The 21,893-nt window shown below is 47.1% G+C and overlaps 1 protein-coding gene across 2 annotated transcripts in view; it reads left to right on the top strand.

Annotated features, from left to right (window-relative positions):
• The window catches only part of ATP10A (ATPase phospholipid transporting 10A (putative)), a 208,626-nt gene that overhangs the window by 115,129 nt on the left and 71,604 nt on the right, over nt 1-21,893 (top strand). For both annotated transcript variants that reach the window (XM_039520236.1, XM_039520235.1), the window contains exon 2: nt 4,430-4,634. In XM_039520236.1, the coding sequence (XP_039376170.1) occupies nt 4,446-4,634 (189 nt within the window). In that variant the 5' untranslated portion in view covers nt 4,430-4,445. The remainder of the gene's footprint in view (nt 1-4,429; nt 4,635-21,893) is intronic.

The following is a 21,893-nucleotide window of genomic DNA, read 5'->3' as shown; positions in this document are numbered from 1 at the left end:
TAAACACATTAGGCTCAGGGATAGCTTTGTTGCTTGTCTTCTGTGGTATTGTCTTACCTTATATATCTGGCACCTTCTCTTTTACTGTTTAGGTAACAATACAACTTCTACCACAACAATTAAAAAAAAAAAAGACTATCTTGAATGTTGTCACCAATTTTGCGTTTGTAGCCAAATTAATTTAAGTGGATTTTAAGGATTTTTATGGCAGAGCTTGACCTAATATTTTTAGTCCTGTCCCACACCATTTGATGTCATCCTGAGAGGGAATAGGTGAAGGAATTGGTTGGTATGCAGCACTGATCCAAGTGGTGTCTTGGTGGGTTTTTGTTTTGTTTTTGTTTCTCCCCTTTATCTTGTCCTTTAGGGATTGGTTTTCTACCTCCTAAAGCATCTGACCTCCTTTGAAATGAAGGCCATTGTTGCTTCAAAAGCTAGCCAGCAGGTAATCTTGGAATGGGGGTGGTGTGAAATTAATTTGAGTGTTAAGGGCCTGCACAAGACTTTGAAGACCACATAAAGTGTACGTAGGGAGATGCTTAGTGTTTGTGACGGGGTGGGCTAGACCCAGAGGCCCCAGCTGCAGGCCTCAGGGTCCTACTATACCCCATCTCAGAAAGGAACAGTAGAGAAATTGTCCCAGCTGCCTAGAGTGGCTGTGGGAGGAAGCAGCCAATCAGAGAGGCTTCAGGGAGCAGCCAATCAGGGCCCAGCAGGGCCATATAAAAGAAGCTGCAGTGCTAGAGTCAGTCAGTTGCTGTCTGGAGCTGGAGAGTGAGGACCATAATGCATCAGTAACGGCATTTGTTCTGTACCATAGCCTGGCAGTAGTACATCATAATACCTAGATTCTGAGGCATTTATCTACACCTCCAGTTTTATAAGCTAAAAGAAAATTATATCTCCCTAGAATTATTGGAGCCTGTCAAAAATAGTGGCTAAACAAGAGCCATCTGACATTTGTCAAAGGCTTTGTGAAAACTTAAATAAAGTTCCTCACAAGAGGCTGTTAAAGTCAGGGGTGACAGGCATAAGTATTGTCATGGATTAGAAACTGGCTATGAGAAAAGAACACATTAGGAATGTGCGGACAGATTTCAGTGTGGCAGAGGATTACATGGGAGGTCGCAGTAGGGTGGCCCAAGATCTATTTTAGCACAATTAATTTAATGTATTCATTAATGAGCTGAGAAATAGTGAAAAGAGAGGTGACACAATTTGCAGATGATGCACAATTTAGATTATTCACTAGAGAAGACATGGAGACCCTTCACCTATCCATTTCACAAATGAGCAGTACAATGGCGCACACACAAAAAAAACATGGTTGGCAAATACACATAAGAGAATAACAACTACACTTCCACCTTACTATGCTCTAAATTAACTGTAACTGCTCAAGAAAAAGGCCTGAGCATCATTGTGAGCAGCTCAGTAAAAATAGAATTTCAAAGTGCAGCAGTAATTATTTTTTTTGTTTGTTTTAAAGGTGGAATGCATAAAAATGAATGGAAGACAATGCCAACATATTATAATGCCACATTGTAGAAATCTATGGTACACCCTCACCTGGAATACTGTGTTCTCAGAGGCACAGAAAGATTTTCATATGAAAGAGGGATTGAACTGGGGCTCTCAGAAAGACTGGAGCTATGAGTAGACAATATATGTTAGAGAGACAAGGTGGATGAGATAATATCTTTTATTGAACCAACTTCTGTTAGTGAAAAAGACAAGCTTTTGAGCTACACAGTGCTCTTGAGGTCTGGGAAAGGTACTCAGAGTATCACAGCTCAATACAAGGTGTCAGAGGCAGGAACTAGATTACATGGACCCGATATGGCAGTTCCTCTGTTCCTAATTAAGGGGAAGCTACTCTGTGTCCCTGGCATGTGTGCAAACACTCTTACAGTACATCCATCCTTAACAAGGCATTTGGCATTTTGGCATTAGTCCAAGATCTCCCTTCCTGTGGCAGATAGTATACAGGTGTGATAGTTGCCAAGTGTGTGGGAGATTAGGAAATGCTTGAAATGCAATGCTTTTTAAACAATAAAAATTAATTAAAAGTTGTTAGGCACTATAGCCTGCAGGACTGTTGTCTCATTTTTAGTCTTGTAACACTTATATAGCACCACTGATTACAAATGCATTTGAACTTCATTCACTTCCATAGTTAAATTAAAAAAGATCAAGAGTAGCAGTCACATGTGAAAGTGTTCTGAGTTACTGCCTGCATAGCTAACAAACCTTTCAGATCTGTGATCCAGTGATTTGTACTACATTACTGCACTCTTGGTTTCAAAGCAATTCATACTCATTAGTAGGAAAAGTTAAATGCTAGTTTCAGACTGATCGTGGAGGGAATAAGGAATGTATCTACAGCCAATGTGAAAATTATCTGCCGTTGTTAGGCTATCATGTTTTACACTTAGAGCTCTTATTAATCTGTAGTGATCTTTATTGAAAGAGAGGATACAACCATAATTTTCATTCCTTCTCTTATAAACTGGGCACAGGGAAGGGACAGCTAAGAAAGATACACCCCTGCCCCATTACCTGACATTTTATTGTTTGATGTGTATGCTAAATAAATACATAGATGCTGTGTAACTCTGACACCAGTGGAGTCAAAACAACGATGAATTAGATACATAGGTCCAGATTTTAAAAAGTATTTAGGTGTCACTGTGCTTAGGGTTTTGGAGCCCAACTTTCATTTTAAAAAGGGATGGCACCTAATGCTTAAATCCCTTTTGAAAATGAGTTTTAGGCTCCTGAACCAGTTAGATGTTGCAATCCCTGAATGCAGCAATACTTAGATACCTTTAAAAAATCTGGGTCATAATCTTTAACAGTAATTCTAAAAGTTACCAGGTCTTCTGTGTTTTGACCTGGTTAAAAATCTATTCAGGATCTTCATATACAAAACATTTTTAAGGAATACATGTAAAATACATAAAATGGCAAACTTTTTTCCATTTCAGAATCCTGTTCTGTTGGCATAGGTGGTGTCAAGGAAGAACAACAGCAGTGCCAATTGCAATGTAACAACAACGGCAACCATCTAGAATACTGTGCTGTGTCATTTGATTAAGTGTTATGTACTGGTAGTTTAGGAAAGTGTCAAAAGTAGCTATTTCCCATTTGCAGTAGGTGTTTTGCAAAGTTAATGTCTTGGCTGTTTTAAAAATAAATTTCTTTTAAAATACCAAAGGGAAGAATTTACACTAATGCTTTTTTAAAAGCATTTTATTTTAACTAGAGTTAGTTCAACAGGCACCTGTTCTTTTTTCCCCCTGCTCCTAACAAAAATAAGTTACCAATTAACTCATTTAAAGAAATAGAGAGTTTAATGAGCAGATTTAGATTAACAACATATATGTTAATGTTTCAACTAGATAAATCTTTGAAGTGACAAGGAAATTCAGCTGCAAAATAGAAGGTTTACAATGGCTGGGCAGAGAGACTATTAACTACTGTATACAACAGATGTCACTATGGTTAGTGTCACTATAAAAGCTCACTTTAAGGAAACAAGAATGCCCTCTGCCCACACTCTACTTGTGGCTGTGTTTTTCGTGGTGACGCTAGCTTAGTGGGCTTTTTGCTGGAATTCATTTGGGTTGTGTATTTTTGGCTCTTGGGTCTAAGTTTCACATGCAGCACCACAAAAAGTTCATCCTTATAAGTCATAGTAGTTGTTAGTGGTCAGTGGGGAGAGGAAAAACACTTGTATGCTGGATTTCTTTAAAGAGTAATTCCCAAAGATGTTAGTGACTTTTTATATATTTGCATTACAATGTGTGCAAATATTTTCATTGCTTCTTTTGAAGGCTAGACTGGGCTGATACAGGGTGGCACTTAGTTGTGGTGCCTCAGGAACAGTGCAAAGAAGGAGTTGTGCCTCAGAGAGGCCTGGCCAATTCCTTTCTGTCCTACCCTCGCCCCTGGAGGTGGGGTACAAATCTATTACTGGCCTTCATCAATAGCAGATAACTAACCCCTTCCCCTGCACTAGTTAAGCTGAACTGATTGGTGTACTGGGATGGGGGAGGAGCCACGGCCAACCTATCTGTCAAGGGTAGGAGTAATGGGTGTACAGAACCTATTTACCCCAATGTACTCATGCCCACGAGGTAGGTAGTCCATTTAGAGGCTGAAAGGAAGGTGTCTTGTTCTGTTTTATGCCACCACCAAACCACACAGCCTAGCCTGTGATCTAGCCCTTAATAATTATCTAGCCACATGACCTCTTCATCACCCTTTTTGTGGCCATGTGATTTTTCTAAAAAGGGAGAATTTGAGAATACCTTGGTGATTTTTCGCGAAGACTCTGTGGTCCAGCCTAAAATCCAAACAGACTAGACTGAGACATCCCTACCTGGTCAGTGTGTTGATGTATTTCCTGTACATGTCTCTTTGTCAGGAATGAAAAGAAATATATGAACAGATATTGGAAAGAAGTAGAAGTTGGCGACTTTGTTCAGCTTCGTTGTAATGAAATCATACCTGCTGACATATTGCTGCTCTCTTCAAGTGACCCTGATGGGCTGTGTCATATAGAAACTGCTAACCTGGATGGGGAGACCAATTTAAAACAAAGACAGGTAGTGAGGAGATTCTTAGAGTTGGTAAGTCAACATCTTTCATTTTTATTTAAGATAATGGTTTGTTTAAACTCAATAAGTGATTCACCAATCCAGAACCACACCAATCAATTAACCTTTCTTCTTCTAGCAGGACTGGTGCTCCCCTGCAATTAGAATTAAACTGCTAGGATATGTCAACAGTTACCTCAGATACCATTATGCAGTTATTGCTACATTTTCCCCTGTATTTGAAAATGGAGATATTTGGTAATTGTGTAGGGCAGGCAAATGTTACTTTTTTTTAATGACTTGTATTGTATTTTAGTTTTTGTGTCACATTTTCAACTGTTCTTTCTGTAGCTGGTTTTCAACATAGAAAATAACTATTTTTCATGTCTGTGGGCCAAATCAATTTCAGTTGGAAATTCTACCTAAAAATCCATGTCCCAGTATGTCCCTCTAACTTTAATGGTACAGCATGCATGTATTTTAATGGTGTATTTTCAGCCAGTGAGAGCACGAGCTACAAAAGTTGCCTCACTGCTCTCTTGTTGGCATTCATCTCTCCACAACAGCATTGTGCATGCAAATAAACAAACAAACCCAGGAGGTCTGGACTAGGAGGTGCTTTGTATGAAATGATTGGAAAACTAGCTTGAGTTTTACTTAATCTAGTGACTGTACTTGAGTATTAATCATATGTAACATAGTGATAATAGCACTTCCCTAACTCACAGGGGTGCTGTGATTGTGAGGCACTCCAATACTGCAGTAATGGGGCCCATGTAAGTACCAAATATAGATTGAAGTCAATGACAAAACTTCCATTTATTTCAACAAAAGCCCCCTCCTAGAATAACTCAGAAAGCACTAAATACCCAAGTCCTGGTTTCAATGTCAATTAAGTTGTCAGCAGCATGCGCACCTGCAATTTCAAAGTCTAGTGCAACTGCAGCATCCTGTAATTCCCTCAGCAATATGCTAGCAGTCCTTATTAAAGTACTGGCCAAAACCCCTGGCATGTGATGTCACTATATGTGTCTCACTAATATGAGAAGAGTCTTTACAACCTTTGAAAAACTTGCCCTGGTGAATGTTGAGCAGTGATATGTCAGAGGCACTTCCTCTGTGTCACTTTTTAGACAACCAAATGACAGGGAACATAGGGGTGGGTTTTCTGTTCCTAAAATGAAGTTCACCCCTTCTCTGGACCCAGCTAAATCAACCCCATCATAGATGGTTTATTCTTGGGGCTCAGAAATATGTTTCTGAAGAGCATAGTTTTTTTCACCAAATGTTAAGTATCATTGTAAAATCCCATGGGAGCCTGTCCCCAAATTCCCTATAAGAACTCCACCCCACACCATTAATTCATTGGAGCTGAATGCTGCTACATTATCAGTATGTACAGTAAAATTAGTCTTAATATGTCTGTTGCCATGTGGCACTGGCTCATTCCACAGCACTCTTGTATAAATGGGAAACAAATGAATAGATTGTGCAGTCCTTCCTCCCTCCTCTTTATAGCACACACACTATAAAGGGCAAGATGTGGGAACCCATTGTTAAAATATCAGCAGCACATCACAGGATTTGAGCTAACATTCCCATAGCAAGCATGGAGAAAGATTTAATATCAATACTTAGCATTTATGTTATTATGCAAAATGATTTTTTTCTTAAATGTGTGAAGTAGGTCAAGAAGTCACTGTGGCTTTCATTTTACAGACAGGGAAGCTGAGAGAGAGGGCCAAGTTCTTTAGTACCCTTTCCTGTGCTGGGCATGAGGAAGAGAGGAGGTGGCATGCCGCATGAGATGGGAAACCCACTTTTATGACTCTCTAATTCTGTCCCAGTTCAGAGTCCCTACTTTGTCCCCACCCATGCAATTTACAGCATGCCAGGTCTACTCTAAGTTGTATGCCATAAAGAGCCATGTCACCAATACAGACTAGCCAGAGTGCAGTGCTTGACGCTCATGCCTCTTCTAGACCCCAGCACATTCTCATTTGTCAGGGTCAGACTGAGGAGCCTGTGCAGAGCTGTTATGCCTGCTCTATATTGGTCTGAGAACTCCCCTGCAAAGAGTTGTGATCTTCCAGGGCAGTCTGTACCCTTTTTATGTCCTCTACTCATTCCATACGGGCGTATGCAGGGCCCAGAAAGTGACTTTCCCAAAACTAGAGATAGTCAGAATTCCTGGCTGCTGTCCTGTGCTCAGAAAATACCGTTTTCTTACCGGAACAACATCTGTCCACCAGAGATTGGATGGGTCCCTTGTCAGCACTACTTTGAATCACAGCAAGCAATTACAGTGGCAGTCCTGAGACTGAGGATGCATCACTTTGCAGGCCTTATCACACTCTAAACAAATGTGAAGAAGGCTCATGAAGTTCCTAGAATTGTTTCTGCAGCATTTGTGACTGCTATTGGTCTTCTGAGCTGGTGAATCCCAAGAACCTAATTTTTGTGATGGAGTAGCTAGAAATACAAATTATTTCAATTCTGCCTTGATTTATCTGAATAATAATTAGTATGTTGGGAACGTTATTGTTACTTAGTATTGTTTGTATGTTAATAAATGTGATACTTCTGACATAAAACCTATACTTTCTGTATATGATCATATGTCCCATTGATACTCAAACTGTGAAATCAATCCTTGACGCTGTACACAATTTTAATTTCATGGGCTGTATTGCCATTTCTCTGGCTTTTGAAAAATCTAATTTGAATGTGTGATTCTTTGGTATACATTTTCATCAGGTAGGCTAGCAAATAAACGATCAGTTAAGCAAGTAGGTGAGAGATTCGTTTGTGTAATTGCAGTTTAAAGATCTGATTCTCCTGAAACCAATCAATATTTGAAGTGCTACTGTACAGTAATTGAGTTTACTAATCTTTTTTCCTCATTTTGCCATAAATTTATGAGGCAATTTCTTTTTTAATTATTTTTAATGATTTGCACCTAACCAGTAGCTTTTATTTCAGTATCCCTGTATGTCTGATCTTATGTAAACAAATCTTTGAAGAACAATTCTATTTAAAATTAATAAAGCAGCTCGTGAAATGGAATATTTCAGAATTTTTAATTTTTCTTTTAACTTGTCATGATACTCAGCGCTGGGTTTTTTTAAATGGTTCTTCTGGGAAGGAAAATATAGGCAGAGATTTTTCAAAGGCATTTGTGCCTTTGAAATTCTCCCCCTTAATATTTAGGTACTGTAGTCTCTGGACCTAGATACTATGGAGATTGGTATATTCAAAAACCTTAAAATAATCAGAAATTTCCTTTCATATTGTGACGGGGCAGGGCAGCCCCGCACTGGTACAGCAGGGGTTAACCCTTCTCTACTAGCAGAGGAAGCCACGCCCAGGAAGTTCTGCTGGCTGGCACTGGCAGACCAGCAGTATAAAAGCCTGTCTCTCTCTGGGCTGCTGGGGCTGGGGAGGGGGGAAGGGGACAGCGCGCGCTCCGAGCGGAGGAGAGCCAGGAGCCTGGACCGGACGGGGCCAGGGGAGGCAGGCCAGACCGAGGACGGGGAGGAGGGGGACCGGAGGAGCCTGGGGCCACCGCCCACAACGCCAGCGTCCGTCCGGGTAGGGGACTTTAGAGGACTTTAGGTGAACTGGCAGCAGAGTGCTTGCCTACAGTGCGGCGGGCGGGTTGCGGCCGGGCGGATCGTGGCGCGGCGGCAAGCCACAATCAGGGGAAGAGGGAGAGGGGAGGAGGGAGAGAGCCCGTCCCCCCCCCCCCCCCCCCGCTCCCCCCTCCCCCCCTCCCTCTAGGCGCGCCGCGCCGGGGCCTCTAGGCCGCCGGCCGCCAGCCCACGCCGCCCGCCGGGGGCGCCGAACCCCGCGCAAAGCGCTGGACCCCCCCGCCGCCGAACGCGGCTGCCCGCGCCCCCGGCCGCGCGCTGGCGCGCCCGCCAGGCGCCTACCGCGCCGCCGCCTGGGCACGCGCCCCGCCCGGCCGCCCCGACGCGGCCGCCCCGCCCCGCCCCGCCCGGCGCGCCCCGCCGCCGCCAGCGCGCGCGCCGCCGCCCCGCGCGCCGCGCTGGCGCCGCGCCCGCCTCGCGCGCTGCCCCGCCGCTCCGGGGCCGAAGGCGCGCCGCTAGGCCGCGCCCCCCGCCCACGGCCGCGCGCGGGGCGCTGCCCGCTACCGCCGCCCCCGGGCGCGCCCACCCCCGCCCGGCGCGGACTCGCCGCCGCTAGGCCCGCCCCTCCCCGCCCGCGCCGGGGGCGCGCGGGCCGCTAGGCTGCGGCTGCGCGCCAAGGGGGCGCGGGGCGGCGCGCCGCGGCAGGCTCGCTCGCCTGCGGCCGAGAGAGGGGCGGGCCACCGCACAGCCGGCACCCGACCCTGACCGCCCAGGGCCTGGGGCAGCTGGGGCCGGGCCACCAGGGGTGGCACCCCCCCAGGGGCGGCGCTGCTGGCAAGAGAAGCAGCTGGGTGGGCCAGCCCCCGGCCCTGAACCTGCCTGGCGGGGCTGGCCACGGCAGCCCACCAGGATTGGCACAACAGCAGCAGCAGCAAGCGCAGCAGATGCAGCTGGCACAACAGCAGCAAGAACAGGCACAGCAGCAGCAGAGAAGCAGCAGCAGCAGGCAGCAGACCAGCAGCACACAGCAGCAGCAGCAGCCGCGCAGCTGCTCCAGCAGAGCAAGCAAGGACAGCAGGCACGGCACGAACAGCAACAGGAACAGCGGCAGAGAGCAACCCGGGAACTGACAGCAACAGACGAGACAACGAGATGCGGCGTTCGAGTGAGAACTTAGGCTCCCGGGATGGCCGGCACTACCCGAAGTTAAGGCCACATCTTAGGGCTGGGGCTGCCAGCGGAGAGGAGACTAGCGACCAGGTGGCCGAAGCGACGATACACGCCCAGAGGCCCCGGGCCCCCGGGGCTGGAGGGATGGGTGGAGCGACACCCGCTGCGGTGACTGGAACGAGGAGCGGACGAGGGGTGGACTAGACCAGATCAGGCTTACCCGAAGGGCCCAGGCCCCAGGTGCAAGCGAGCCAAGCGACACCCAGGACCCCCCCGCCACGCCTTGGACCCTGGGGACTCGCCCACCAGGCGGCAAGGGGGGTGTGAAAGGCCGGGGGGGAGAGCGGGGCCAGGGAGCCCCACGACACTCCACCCAGCCCGGAGGGGCCTGGGGACGGGGAGACAGCCCCCGCTTCCCCCCCCGACTAAGCTGATGACCGGGGCCCGGGGGGCAGGTAGCGCGGCGGAGGCAGACTTCGGGAGAGCCGCCCGCCACAGCCTGGCAGGGCCGCCACAACCCCACCGGCTGGGGGGACGGAGACCGGACCGCTGAAAGGGGGTGGGGGGGCCTGGAGGGAGTGAGTGCCCGTGCAAGGGGTGTCATGGGCGGGTTGGTGGGCCGGGCTTGGGCCCCGGGCTGGGAAAATTGGTCTGCCGTGAAGGGTGCATGGGATGGATGGCCTGCCTGGGTGGTGCCAGGCGGCCCGAGCGCCCAGGACCGGCTGGAGGGAGGTGCAATCAGCTCCCAGGTGTGCCATCCAGCCCCCAGCAGGTGTGGCATGCATGTGGATGTGAACTGGGCTGTCCTGGTCTGGCAGCAGGGAGGCGAAACAGCACGCGGGCTGGGTGGCGTGGGGTTCTGCCAGCTGGCCGCTGGGCTGGCGCCAGGGGCTGACGGAGGGCTCCTCAGGAGGGGGAGGGCCTGGAGGAGGAGGCAGAGCAGGCGGAGCGGCGGCGGGACTGGGCCGGGAATGCGGGAGGGACCCCTAGGGACAATCGGGAGAGGGAGAGGGGAGAGAAGGGAGGGAGAAGGGGCAGGGCCAACAGCAGAGGACGAGAAGAGGACACCCAGCCCCGGGGGGATGGGGCTTCCTCCAGATGGGACTCCTTTCGGTGGGGTAGCAACAACAGCTAGAAAAGGGGAACTCAGCCAGCTATTGCCGCCAGAGGCCCGATCCGAGATGGGTCGGGACGACCACTCCGGGTGGTGCCTTACTCCCCCAGGTGAAGAAGACCCCAAGCAAAAAGAGTCCAGGGCCAGGTTCTTCGGACCCATCCCCGTTCCACACTGCGGGGGATGCTCAGACCTACTGCCCCCGAGGAAGAGCCTCCTGAAGGCCTGGAGGTGGAGAGGCCCTTTTTGGCCCGCCCCATGCACGCCCGCCCTTTGACTGGGCGCCTCCTGCCCAGAATGCCCGAGGCGGCCTGGCAAACTCCATGGGTACCCCATGGTGGGGTCCCCTATACTTTGACGCGGCTAGCCCGGATCCCCACGGAGCCGTCCACCAGGTGGGCGGGTCATAAGTACATCAGGGTATTGATTGATTATGCCACTATCCCTATCGAGCGAGCGGTCCAAGGCGGACCCGCACCTAACGTGCTGATAGTAACATGTTGTAAATCTGGCACATGCGTAGGTATACCGGGATCCGACTACCATCCCCAGGCAGATGGCTGGCGCAGCCATTATGGCTTAGTCTTGGCACTTAGAGCCGGACGAAGACGCCCTCCCGACCCCTAGACTACTTTCGATCGACTCTCGGCAGCGACTTCTTGTATGCGGCACCAGGAAGTTTGAGGCCATACACCCTCTCCTGACCTCTCCCACGGGACTCCTCTAGGGTGAGCAGGGAAGGTAACCTGGAAGTCCACGGGAAACCTCCCCCCTTCACGGAGGCATACGGGGAAGCCCTTACGGGTATCCTTGATGCTGGTATGGCCACCTGCCGAGAGCGAGGCAGCAGAGGGCAACCCGTATATCCAGCTCAGCAGAGAGAGCGTCCACCAGGCCAGGAAGGGTCCTCTGGGGGAAAGGTAAGAGTAGGAGCTCTCAGAAGTCCAAGCGGGCCAAGTCAGAAGGGGCCAGGCTAGCGGGGCAGGGGCGGGGCTTTCCTCTTTCTCCATCCATCCTGCGGTCGGATCCGAGATGCCCTCCTTGTCGCCCAGGCCAGTGGGCAGGCGGGGAGGGCGCCTGCGTATGGCTGGCAGGGCGGGGAGGGACAGAACTACCACGTCTGGTTAAACCACCACATCGCTACCATTCCAGGACACAAAAGTGCGACACACACCGCGCGCCCCCCAGATGTGGAGACAGTGGAGGAAGGAGGAGAGGAACTGTTTGTTAGCCTAGTGGTGGAAGAGGTGAGGAGTGAATGGAGGAGTCCCATAGTATTGTATTGGTCCCCAGACAGAACAGAGGTGTTTTGCATCGACTCGTAAGGTAAATGCAATTTCACGGTTTGATGCCTATCCCCATGCCCGGGTGACGCTGCTAGAGCGGCTGCTAGGCAAAAAGTTCATCTTCATCTCCACCCTGGACTGACGAAGGGATATTGGATCCCCGCTGAACACGCCCCACGAAAAAAGAGACATTTCCAACGCCGCTTCGGACTACCACAGTACGAGATGTGCGCTTGATTGCACGGGCAGCGGCGACCTTCCAGCGACTCATGAAGGTGCTGCTGAACGCCCGCGAACACGCCCAGCCGCGCACGCGAGCGTGACATCCATCTACAGTAAACACTTTGGGAACAACATCTACACATCCTGCTGGCCTTTCTGGCGCATTTGGGCCTGGCCGCCTCACCGCACCCTCGCGTCACTCACCTGGGCCAGGAGGAGAGGGAGGGACCAGAGACTTACCGTCGGGGTCGGGGTAGGGATAGATAAGGTGGTAGCGTTGAGGACGCACCACGCCACACACACAGCACAAAGCAGGTCAGTGTCCGGGGCTGGCCGGCGGGTCGGGCGGTTTGGGCGGTTTGCCACACCACCCCGCACACTCGCGAACCGCGGCACGGACACTGGAACCAAGTTGGGCGGTAAAAAGTGAACGCGCTTCTGCTAAAAAGCGCGCCTCGGGTAAAGAACAATTAACTTTCAAAACCGGAGTCCAAAAAACCCTTTGAAAACCTTTAGACTTAGAAGGGGGACGACGGAGGCCTGGGGCAGGACTGGGGACTGAGGGTTCACCATAGAACGAGGCCCTGGCAGTAAAGTGGGCGTTTGAGGCACTACGGGGTACTATTATTAACCCCTTTTTTTCCTTCTGATCTGATCGCGCGCCCCTGGATATAGTATGAAGGGAGACAACAAATAAATCATGCGGTGGTATGTGGGCCGGGAGGAGGAAGGGGAGGCAGTCCCAGGTCGGGGCCGCCCCGGCGGCTGTCTTGGGGGGGTGTGTGTGGCAGGGCAGCCCCAAGACCTGCACAGCAGCAGCAGGGGTTAACTTAGCTAGCTAGGAAGCCACAGGAAGTTCCAAGTGGGCATGCTCCAACTGGCAGACTGGCAGACCAGTAAAGCAGGCAGGTCTGCTCTGGTGGCTGACTGACGGGACCGGACCGACAGACCGTCAGCTCTCGCGGGAGAGAGCCGAGAGAGCCTGGAGCGGGGCCAGCCGGGCCGAGAGCCCCGAGAGGACGGAGAGGACGCCGGACGAGGGGGGGGGGGGACCGCCGCCAACGCCAACACAACGCCAACAGACGGACGGGTAGGAACAGGGACGGACTTTTAAGCAAAAGCTGCCTTAAAGCAGTACATATAATTTGCCTTTAGATCAGAAAAATATAGGGGATTTGTTTCATACTGGGGGATGGATCAGCTCAAAGTATGAATGGAGACACATTGGAAAGTTAAGCTGAGAATACTTTGCTATACCCAAGTTTTGAGTGACCTAATGTTCTAGCAGTGAACAACCAGCACTCTTTTCGGAAAAGCTTAGTGTATCTTGGTGATATACCAAGTTCCTTCTAAACTCTAACCCACCCTATTTGTTCTTTATGTCACAGCAAACATTTGAGTGTGCTGTACCTAATAGGAGACACATTGTGCAAGAAAAATCAATGTGTTTTCTGTATTACTGTGCAGGCTGTTTTACCACCACACCCTCTATAATTGCTTATGGAATGTTGTACATGTGTTTAAAATATTTTGTCCAACCACTCTTCTGAGAGCCGCTAAGCAGATGCAGCCTTCATTACAGGAATCAATCCTTCCTTTCAGGTTTCATAAGGATGATTTAGAATATTTTGCTAGTATTAATCTAGACTTATGAAAAACATTTACAGTCTTAATGCACTGCAGAATGAAACAACCCAAATATTTGTATTTAGTGTGTTCCTAACAAAATCCACAAAGGCTCTTTTAGATGTTGTTCACCAGATTATGGTTCATAAAACCACTGGCCATGTTGTGGGACATAGGTGGAGAACATCAATTCAGCAGGAGCCCCAGGACAAGGCTCTGGGGGGAGTGCATATTGGAGCAGCAGCAGCACCACCCTTTGAAAAGCTGGACTGTATTCCTCTTCATACCTGGACAGTGGAGGATCATGTCTTAACCCCTGCCCTCTTTCTTTCTGAAGAGCTGGGCCTTGTCTACACACAGTTGTGTACTGGTTTGATTAAATAGATTTAGATGAAGTGGTTCTGCTAAAACAGTGAAAATTCCTGTGTGGAGGCATGTTTATTTTGGTTTATTTTGGACACTTCAGATTCAAACTTTCCTGTTTCAATTTAACTTGTCAGTAAAAAAATCAATTTGCAAGTCCTAATCAACTTAAGCTAAACTGGAAATAAACATGGTCTAAACCTAAATAAGAGCATCCACACATAGCCTTCTGCATTGGTTTAACTAAACCAGTTTAAAGTAACTCCTAAAGTTAAACCAGTGCACTAGCTGTATGTTTGAGGTCAAGTCTACACTACAAAGTTTTGCGAGCGTAGCTGTGTCAGGATGTGGGGGGAAAAATCACACCCCTAACCAACATAACTTTGCCAGCAAAACTCCCAATATAGCCACAGCCTATACCAGCACAAGGAGTGCTTTTGTCAGTATAGCTTGTTATTTGGGGAGAAAGTTTAACTGTAGTGGCAAAAGAACTCCTTTTGCTGGTATAAGCCGTGTTTCCACAAAGGGGATAGCCTTTATAATATTGACTAGCCCTGAGAGATTGTGGCTGAACCCCATGAAGGGACAAGGAGGGTAAAAGAAGGATCCTTGCTTCCATTTCCTTTTCCTGCCCACTCCATCCATCCATAGAGGGCCATCCATAGAGGGCCAGCTCTGTGTGTACCTATCTGAAAGGACTAGTAAAAATACTAAATTATAATGAATAATTAGATGGAGATTGACTAATCATAATGCTTGGTCTTATTTAGAGGTGTACGTACTTTGGATGGACATGAGCAGGCCGCACAACATTTCTAGCAACTTTCTGGTGTAATTCCCCCTGCACTCCTTTTTTTAAAAAAAAAGTTCATGGAGCTAAGTAAAGTTACTTTAAAATTCCAGATATGTGAATGTTAAAATAGCAGACTAATGCTCTATCCCACACACATTGCCAAAATTAGATTCACCATTGGGAAAAGAGAGTTTTAAAAAAAACCACAACAAGCAAAAAAGAGAAACCAACTTCCTCATTTTGTATCTTCTGTACTGCAATGTAGTTCAGCTAAAAAAAAAGTCAGTTTTTAGTTTAAGCTTTCAGTGAAACAAGTCTCTTTCAGAATTCCCAAACTTGACATGTCACACTGTATTATATAGGCTTTTTGTTATGCAACGCAAAATGCTAACACGTCAAGCCCATTCAAAACCACAGTTCAAAGGCAGGCTTTTAATTTTCACCATGTCAGTAGAAGTAAAACCTTCCAAAGCAACACAAAAGTATTTTTTAAAAGTTGAAACAGGGTGAAAAGCACACCATTCATACTGCTGTACCATATCCTTTCAGGTAATGCTGTGTTCAGAGACACCTTCTGAGAAAATTGTTGATGTCTCTAATTATAAAAATATATTTCTAACAAGATGATATAGCAACTAGCAAGACAAAGTAAAACAGCAACAAATAGAACATCTTATTGAGTATAAAATTTAAAGTGGGTCCTTAGCAAGTGGAAGGATTATAAATCTGTTTACATTTAGAATTTTTTGTTAATATAATAGTTTAGCACTTTTTCACTCCTTCACTACATTTGCTTTGTGTTTCGTGATTACTTTTGCAGTGGCAGGGAGAAGTTATGCAAATGATTAAAGAATAGTTCAGTTCCTGTGTGGTCGATGTGAAATGAGTTGATTATCTCATTCTAGTTTCCAGTGTGTAAGTGTCCACATCGCTATTCTTACTGTCAAGATTTATTGGCAGTCTCATTCCAGAGGCTAAGGATTTGAGTAGGTATAGGTCAAAATTTTCAAACTTGGGCATCTAACCTGAGGCACCTAAATAAATGGTGTGGTTTTTTTTCAAAGGCGCTGAGCACTTGGCATCTCCAGTTGACATAGGCCACCTTTACTTTTGTGCTCAAATATGGGTTATGGGGCCTAACTTAAAGTATCCAGGGTTGAAAATCCTACTCATGGAGATTGAAATACCCTTGTGTTCCTAAAGGTGGTTCCTTCAGCCCAGGGTCAAGGTGCAGGGGTAAAGCTAGGGAGAGGGGGAGAGGGGGAGAGGGGGGTGGATGTGTAATGCTACTGCACATGTATATATCTGCTCTGTGGAGAAATAGGAGACTTCATTCTCCAGGAGGTCAGTTTGGCACCTCTACATTACAGTTTTTCAGATGGAAAAATTAAACATTTCAGATCTGGGGAAAAATGTTAAATTAATTTTCTGCTACAAAAGGAGTAAATTTTTAAATTTAAAGCAAGTTTAGAGCAGGTTTTTTGGCCTTTTCTTTAAATTTTCCTGGTTGTTACTGGTTCGAGCTGTCAACTCCAATGTTTCATGGCCGTTTTGCATCATTTAAATATGGCTTTATTTAACAAAACCAAATGTCGTGGTTGGTTATTCCTTAGTCGTAGATACTAATTGCTGTGCCTGTTGGGAAGGGGAAATCATTTTATAATATCTGTTACCAAATATGGTATTTTCTTATCAAACCCTGAGCATTTTTGAATTCAGGACCAGAGTAAGGCTACGTCTACACTAGCACTTTTATTGGTGTAACTTATGTCACTCAGGGGTATGAAAAGACCCCTCCCAAGTGTCATAAGTTACATCGACAGAAGCGTTGGTATGCCCAGTGCTATGTCGGCGGGAAACGGTCTCCCACCAAGATATCTACTTCTGCTCATTGGAGGTGGTTTAATTATGTCAAGAGCAGAGCTCTGTCCCGTCAGCATAGAGTGGCTACATGAGCAATCTTACAGTGGCACAGCTGCATCGGTACGGTACTAGCGTAGGCGTGGCCTAAGGCACTCTGGAGCCCTAGGAGCAGCATGACACACAGCTCCCCATGGCACTGTCCCTAGTGCCCCACCCCCATTCCATAGCCACACCCTCACATGGAGGGGCAATGGCAAGGGCTCCTCCCACTCCACAGAGGTAAGCTCAGCAGCATGGGACCACCTGTATTTCATGGAACCACAACTGGGCTTCACAGGCTCCATTTCTCCTCCAAAAAGGTAGGGGAGGCAGCAGAGAGGTTATGTTTCTAAAGCATGGCTCGTGGGCTTGTCAACATTTACCCAACAAGGAACTCATGTTAATTAGTAAAACAGACACTTAGCTAGGTCCGGACAACAGCATCGCAGAAATGTTAACTTACCCAGAGTGGTTCTCAAGTTCCCCAACTCTCTCCTATACGGTGTATGTCAACTACAGAGTTATTAATCATAGATTTATTGTTAATCCTCCCATCTCCCCTGCTCCTCCCTCAGCAGAGCTATCATAGAGGTACTTGGCTCTGGTATTATGTGAGGATGGGGTCTTCTTAATATTGTGATAGCATCAGGAACACTAGTTCAGCAAGTCTGTGATAATGGATGATGATAAAAAAAATATGATTCCAGGCTAAGACTTTATGCCAGTTTCTGGTTTGGAGAGCATTGTTATCACTTAGTTATATAACCTAGAAATTAGAGACTATAATGGAAAGACTGACACAAATGTAACAGCGGTGTCATCACTAATGGTATCCTGTAATAGTCAAATCTAATGCTCCATTTTCATTATCCATATTAGAACTGTTCTGTTTTCTCCAACAGCGAGAACTGGAATCTCACAGAAGCAGAGGCTCCCTGCAGGTTACAGATTTCACCCATTTGCAAAATAAGATTAGAATCAGCCTATATAAACACTTCTTCTGTGTAATGTCGTGAGATAAACTCTTTTATCTAAATTGCATTTCTGAGATGGAAATGCAATAGGTACATCTAGCTTCACTATTCACATCTGGTATCCCATTAATCTCAGAATTTACTATTTATAAATGACATTTCCATCACCTGTCACTGCTTTGTGCTGTTGGGGCTCTGGAGTTCCATTTTAAAATTGTGCAGCAAAGAGAGAGCAAGAGAGCTGTGTGCCAGCACCAATGAAAGAGCCTATCTTACAATTTCCAAGAGAACTCATGTAAGATCAGAGAAACATAAATACATGGAAGAGTTGCACCCCTACCCTCTGACTGATCCTTTTCATGGGAGGGCAGAGACCCTTCTTCCTCCCTTTCGTCTCTCCTTCCCTTTCCTTTTGGCAGATCTTTGTGGGAGGGGAGAGAGTATGCCCAAGGGCTCCCCTCTTGCCAGCAGCTTGGTTTAAGAGATGAGGAGGAGGCTTAACAATGCACTTTCCCTGCTTTTCTTTTCTTTTCTTTTCCCAGCAACAGTTCTACTCATGAGTAGTCTGAGCAGCCCTCACCCCTGACTATTAGGCATATGTCTACACAGCTTGCAGGAGCTTCCCTGTCCCAGTCAGCATACTCGAGTTAGCACTCTAAAAACAGCTGTGTAGACATTGCTTTGAAGCTATGGCTCAGGGTGGAGCTTGAGCCCTGAAGCCCACCCATCTCCCAAGGTGTCATAGGTTTATTCCCCACTTTGAACTTTAGCGTTCATAAGATGGGGACCTGCATGGACTCCTCTAAACTAAAATTCTAGTTTAGATCTGGTTCTTGCTGCCACCAGTCAGTTTTAAGTGTCTGACACACTCCCTGTTCCCCCAAAACTTTCCCTGGGGAACACAGATTCAAACCTGAATCTCAACACAAAGGGAAACAAATCATTTCCCTCCTCCCCTCTCCTAGTGCTTAGGAGAGATACCTGATTCAAACTCCTTGAATCAACCAAAGAGGGATTCACTTTTCCCCCTCCCCTTCCCCTGAAAATTCAAACAAGGGAAGAAATTAATCAAGTTCTAAAAAGAAAAGAGTTTATTAAAGAAAGAAAAAAAAAGTACACTCTCTCTGTATTACCAGGATGCAAAAATACAGGGTCTAACTTATAAAAACTGGAGAGACTTCCCCCTCCCTCCTCCTCAGAATAATCAGTAACAGCAACAGAAATAAAGAATTTCCTTCAGCAAACACACAATTGCAAATGTAGAAATCAAATTATAAGACTAATTCGCCTTTCTAATACTCACTATACTGGATAGTAGGAAATACTCCAGGAGAACTTGGAGACATGTCTGGCCTCTCTTAGATCCAAAGAGAGAACACAGAGCAAACAAGAAACACAGACAAAGCCTTCCCTCCACAGAGATTTGAAATTATCCTGTCCCTTTATTGGTCCTCTGGTCAGGTGTTCCTCAGGTTACTGAGCTTGTTAACCCTTTACAGGTAAAAGAGACTTTAACCCTTAACTATCTGTTTAAGACACAAGGCTACAGAGCCTGAGCTCCAGTCCAAGCTGCAAATTCCAAGCACAGTCAGCAGTTACATTTAGAGCCGCTAGTGTGAGCCCCACAAGCCCAAGTCTCTCGACCCAGGCTGGGAGGCTTGCTGCCACAGGCTGTGAAGACACACCCTAGGAGGCTGTGGTGGCAGCAGCAGGCCCCTTTATTTTTGGAAGCTTTCTTAGGCCTTAGTGCTGTCAAATTAAAATTCTGTGCACTCTGTACTGCATAGCACAAAGCATGTGAGATTTTAATTTAGCAATTTTGACAGCCAGCAGAAAGACTGGGAGAGGTGTTAAGCAACAGTATCAAGCAAAGGTGAGGAGAGCATGGACTACTGGGGAGTTATGAGGACATGGACAAGGTATGGAAGAATATCAGTGTATCCTCTTGGAGGGGTTGTGAGGATGAAACTAGTAAAAGTTCATAAGGTAACAGTCCATGTTGCACACACAACTTTATCAAACACTAAAGCTTTGGTCTCTGTTTTTATTCAAAGGTTGGGCTAATGTTTGGGTTGGTTCTTGTTAAGTATAAACCAGTTAATCCATTCCACTGTCTGGCCTTTGGTAGCTATGGTCTCCACATTCTTAACCTTCAGTCAAGTTCTGGATCCATATTTGGGAAGCGACTTCAACCATGAAATGCTCTTTTTCCTCATAACCACCGCCTTACAGTGTTAGTCTCCTTTAGGTGTGAAGACAAGTGAGGAACAAATGGTGTGTGTTTAAACGTGTATATCAGATCAGAAGCTGCCTAGAACTATTCACTGTAACAGAGCTGGAACAGACACCGGGTAGCATCAAGTGTGGAACAGCTATGGGCTATGACAACATAGCTCCAAGTATCAGAGGGGTAGCCGTGTTAGTCTGGTTCTGTAGAAGCAGCAAAGAATCCTGTGGCACCTTATAGACTAACAGAAGTTTTGCAGCATGAGCTTTCGTGGGTGAATACCCACTTCTTCGGATGCAAGCAGTGGAAATTTCCAGGGACAGGTGTGTATATATAAGCAAGCAAGAAGCAAGCCAGAGATAACGAGGTTAGATCAATCAGGGAGGATGGGGCCCTGTTCCAGCAGCTGAGGTGTGAAAGCCAAGGGAGGAGAAACTGGTTCTGTAATTGGCAAGCCATTCACAGTCTTTGTTTAGTCCTAAACTGATGGTGTTAAATTTGCAGATGAATTGGAGCTCAGCAGTTTCTCTTTGAAGTCTGGTCCTAAAGTTTTTTTGTTGTAAGATGGCCACCTTAACATCTGCTATTGTGTGGCCAGGGAGGTTGAAGTGTTCTCCTACAGGTTTTTGTATATTGCCATTCCTAATGTCTGATTTGTGTCCATTTATCCTTTTCCTTAGAGACTGTCCAGTTTGGCTGATGTACATAGCAGAGGGGCATTGCTGGCATATGATGGCATATATTACATTGGTGGACGTGCAGGTGAATGAACCGGTGATGGTGTGGCTGATCTGGTTAGGTCCTGTGATGGTGTTGCTGGTGTAGATATGTGGGCAGAGTTGGCATCGAGGTTTGTTGCATGGGTTGGTTCCTGAGCTAGAGTTACTACGGTGTGGTGTGCAGTTGTTGGTGAGAATATGCTTCAGGTTGGCAGGTTGTCTGTGGGCGAGGACTGGCCTGCCACCCAAGGCCTGTGAAAGTGTGGGATCATTGTCCAGGATGGGTTGTAGATCCCTGATGATGCGTTGGAGGGGTTTGAGCTGGGGACTGTATGTGATGGCCAGTGGAGTCCTGTTGGTTTCTTTCTTGGGTTTGTCTTGCAGAAGGAGGTTTCTGGGTACACATCTGGCTCTGTTGATCTGTTTCCTTATTTCCTCGTGTGGGTACTGTAGTCTTGAGAATGCTTGGTGGAGATTTTCTAGGTGTTGGTCTCTGTCTGCGGGGTTAGAGCAGATACGGTTGTACCTCAGTGCTTGGCTGTAGACAATGGATCTTGTGGTGTGCCCGGGATGGAAGCTGGAGGCATGAAGGTAGGCATAGCGGTTGGTAGGTTTTCGGTATAGGGTGGTGTTAATGTGACCACCACTTATTTGCACCGTGGTGTCTAGGAAGTGGACCTCCCGTGTAGATAGGTCCAGGCTGAGGTTGATGGAGGGGTGGAAGCTGTTGAAATCATGGTGGAAATTTTCCAGAGTCTCCTTCCCATGGATCCAGTCCTCGCCCACAGACAACCTGCCAACCTGAAGCATATTCTCACCAACAACTGCACACCACACCGTAGTAACTCTAGCTCAGGAACCAACCCATGCAACAAACCTCGATGCCAACTCTGCCCACATATCTACACCAGCAACACCATCACAGGACCTAACCAGATCAGCCACACCATCACCGGTTCATTCACCTGCACGTCCACCAATGTAATATATGCCATCATATGCCAGCAATGCCCCTCTGCTATGTACATCGGCCAAACTGGACAGTCTCTAAGGAAAAGGATAAATGGACACAAATCAGACATTAGGAATGGCAATATACAAAAACCTGTAGGAGAACACTTCAACCTCCCTGGCCACACAATAGCAGATGTTAAGGTGGCCATCTTACAACAAAAAAACTTTAGGACCAGACTTCAAAGAGAAACTGCTGAGCTCCAATTCATCTGCAAATTTAACACCATCAGTTTAGGACTAAACAAAGACTGTGAATGGCTTGCCAATTACAGAACCAGTTTCTCCTCCCTTG

Source organism: Mauremys reevesii, linkage group 1, assembly GCF_016161935.1.
Source record: "Mauremys reevesii isolate NIE-2019 linkage group 1, ASM1616193v1, whole genome shotgun sequence".
Classification (NCBI taxonomy): Eukaryota; Metazoa; Chordata; order Testudines; family Geoemydidae; genus Mauremys; species Mauremys reevesii.
This window is presented reverse-complemented; position numbering and strand designations above follow the sequence as displayed.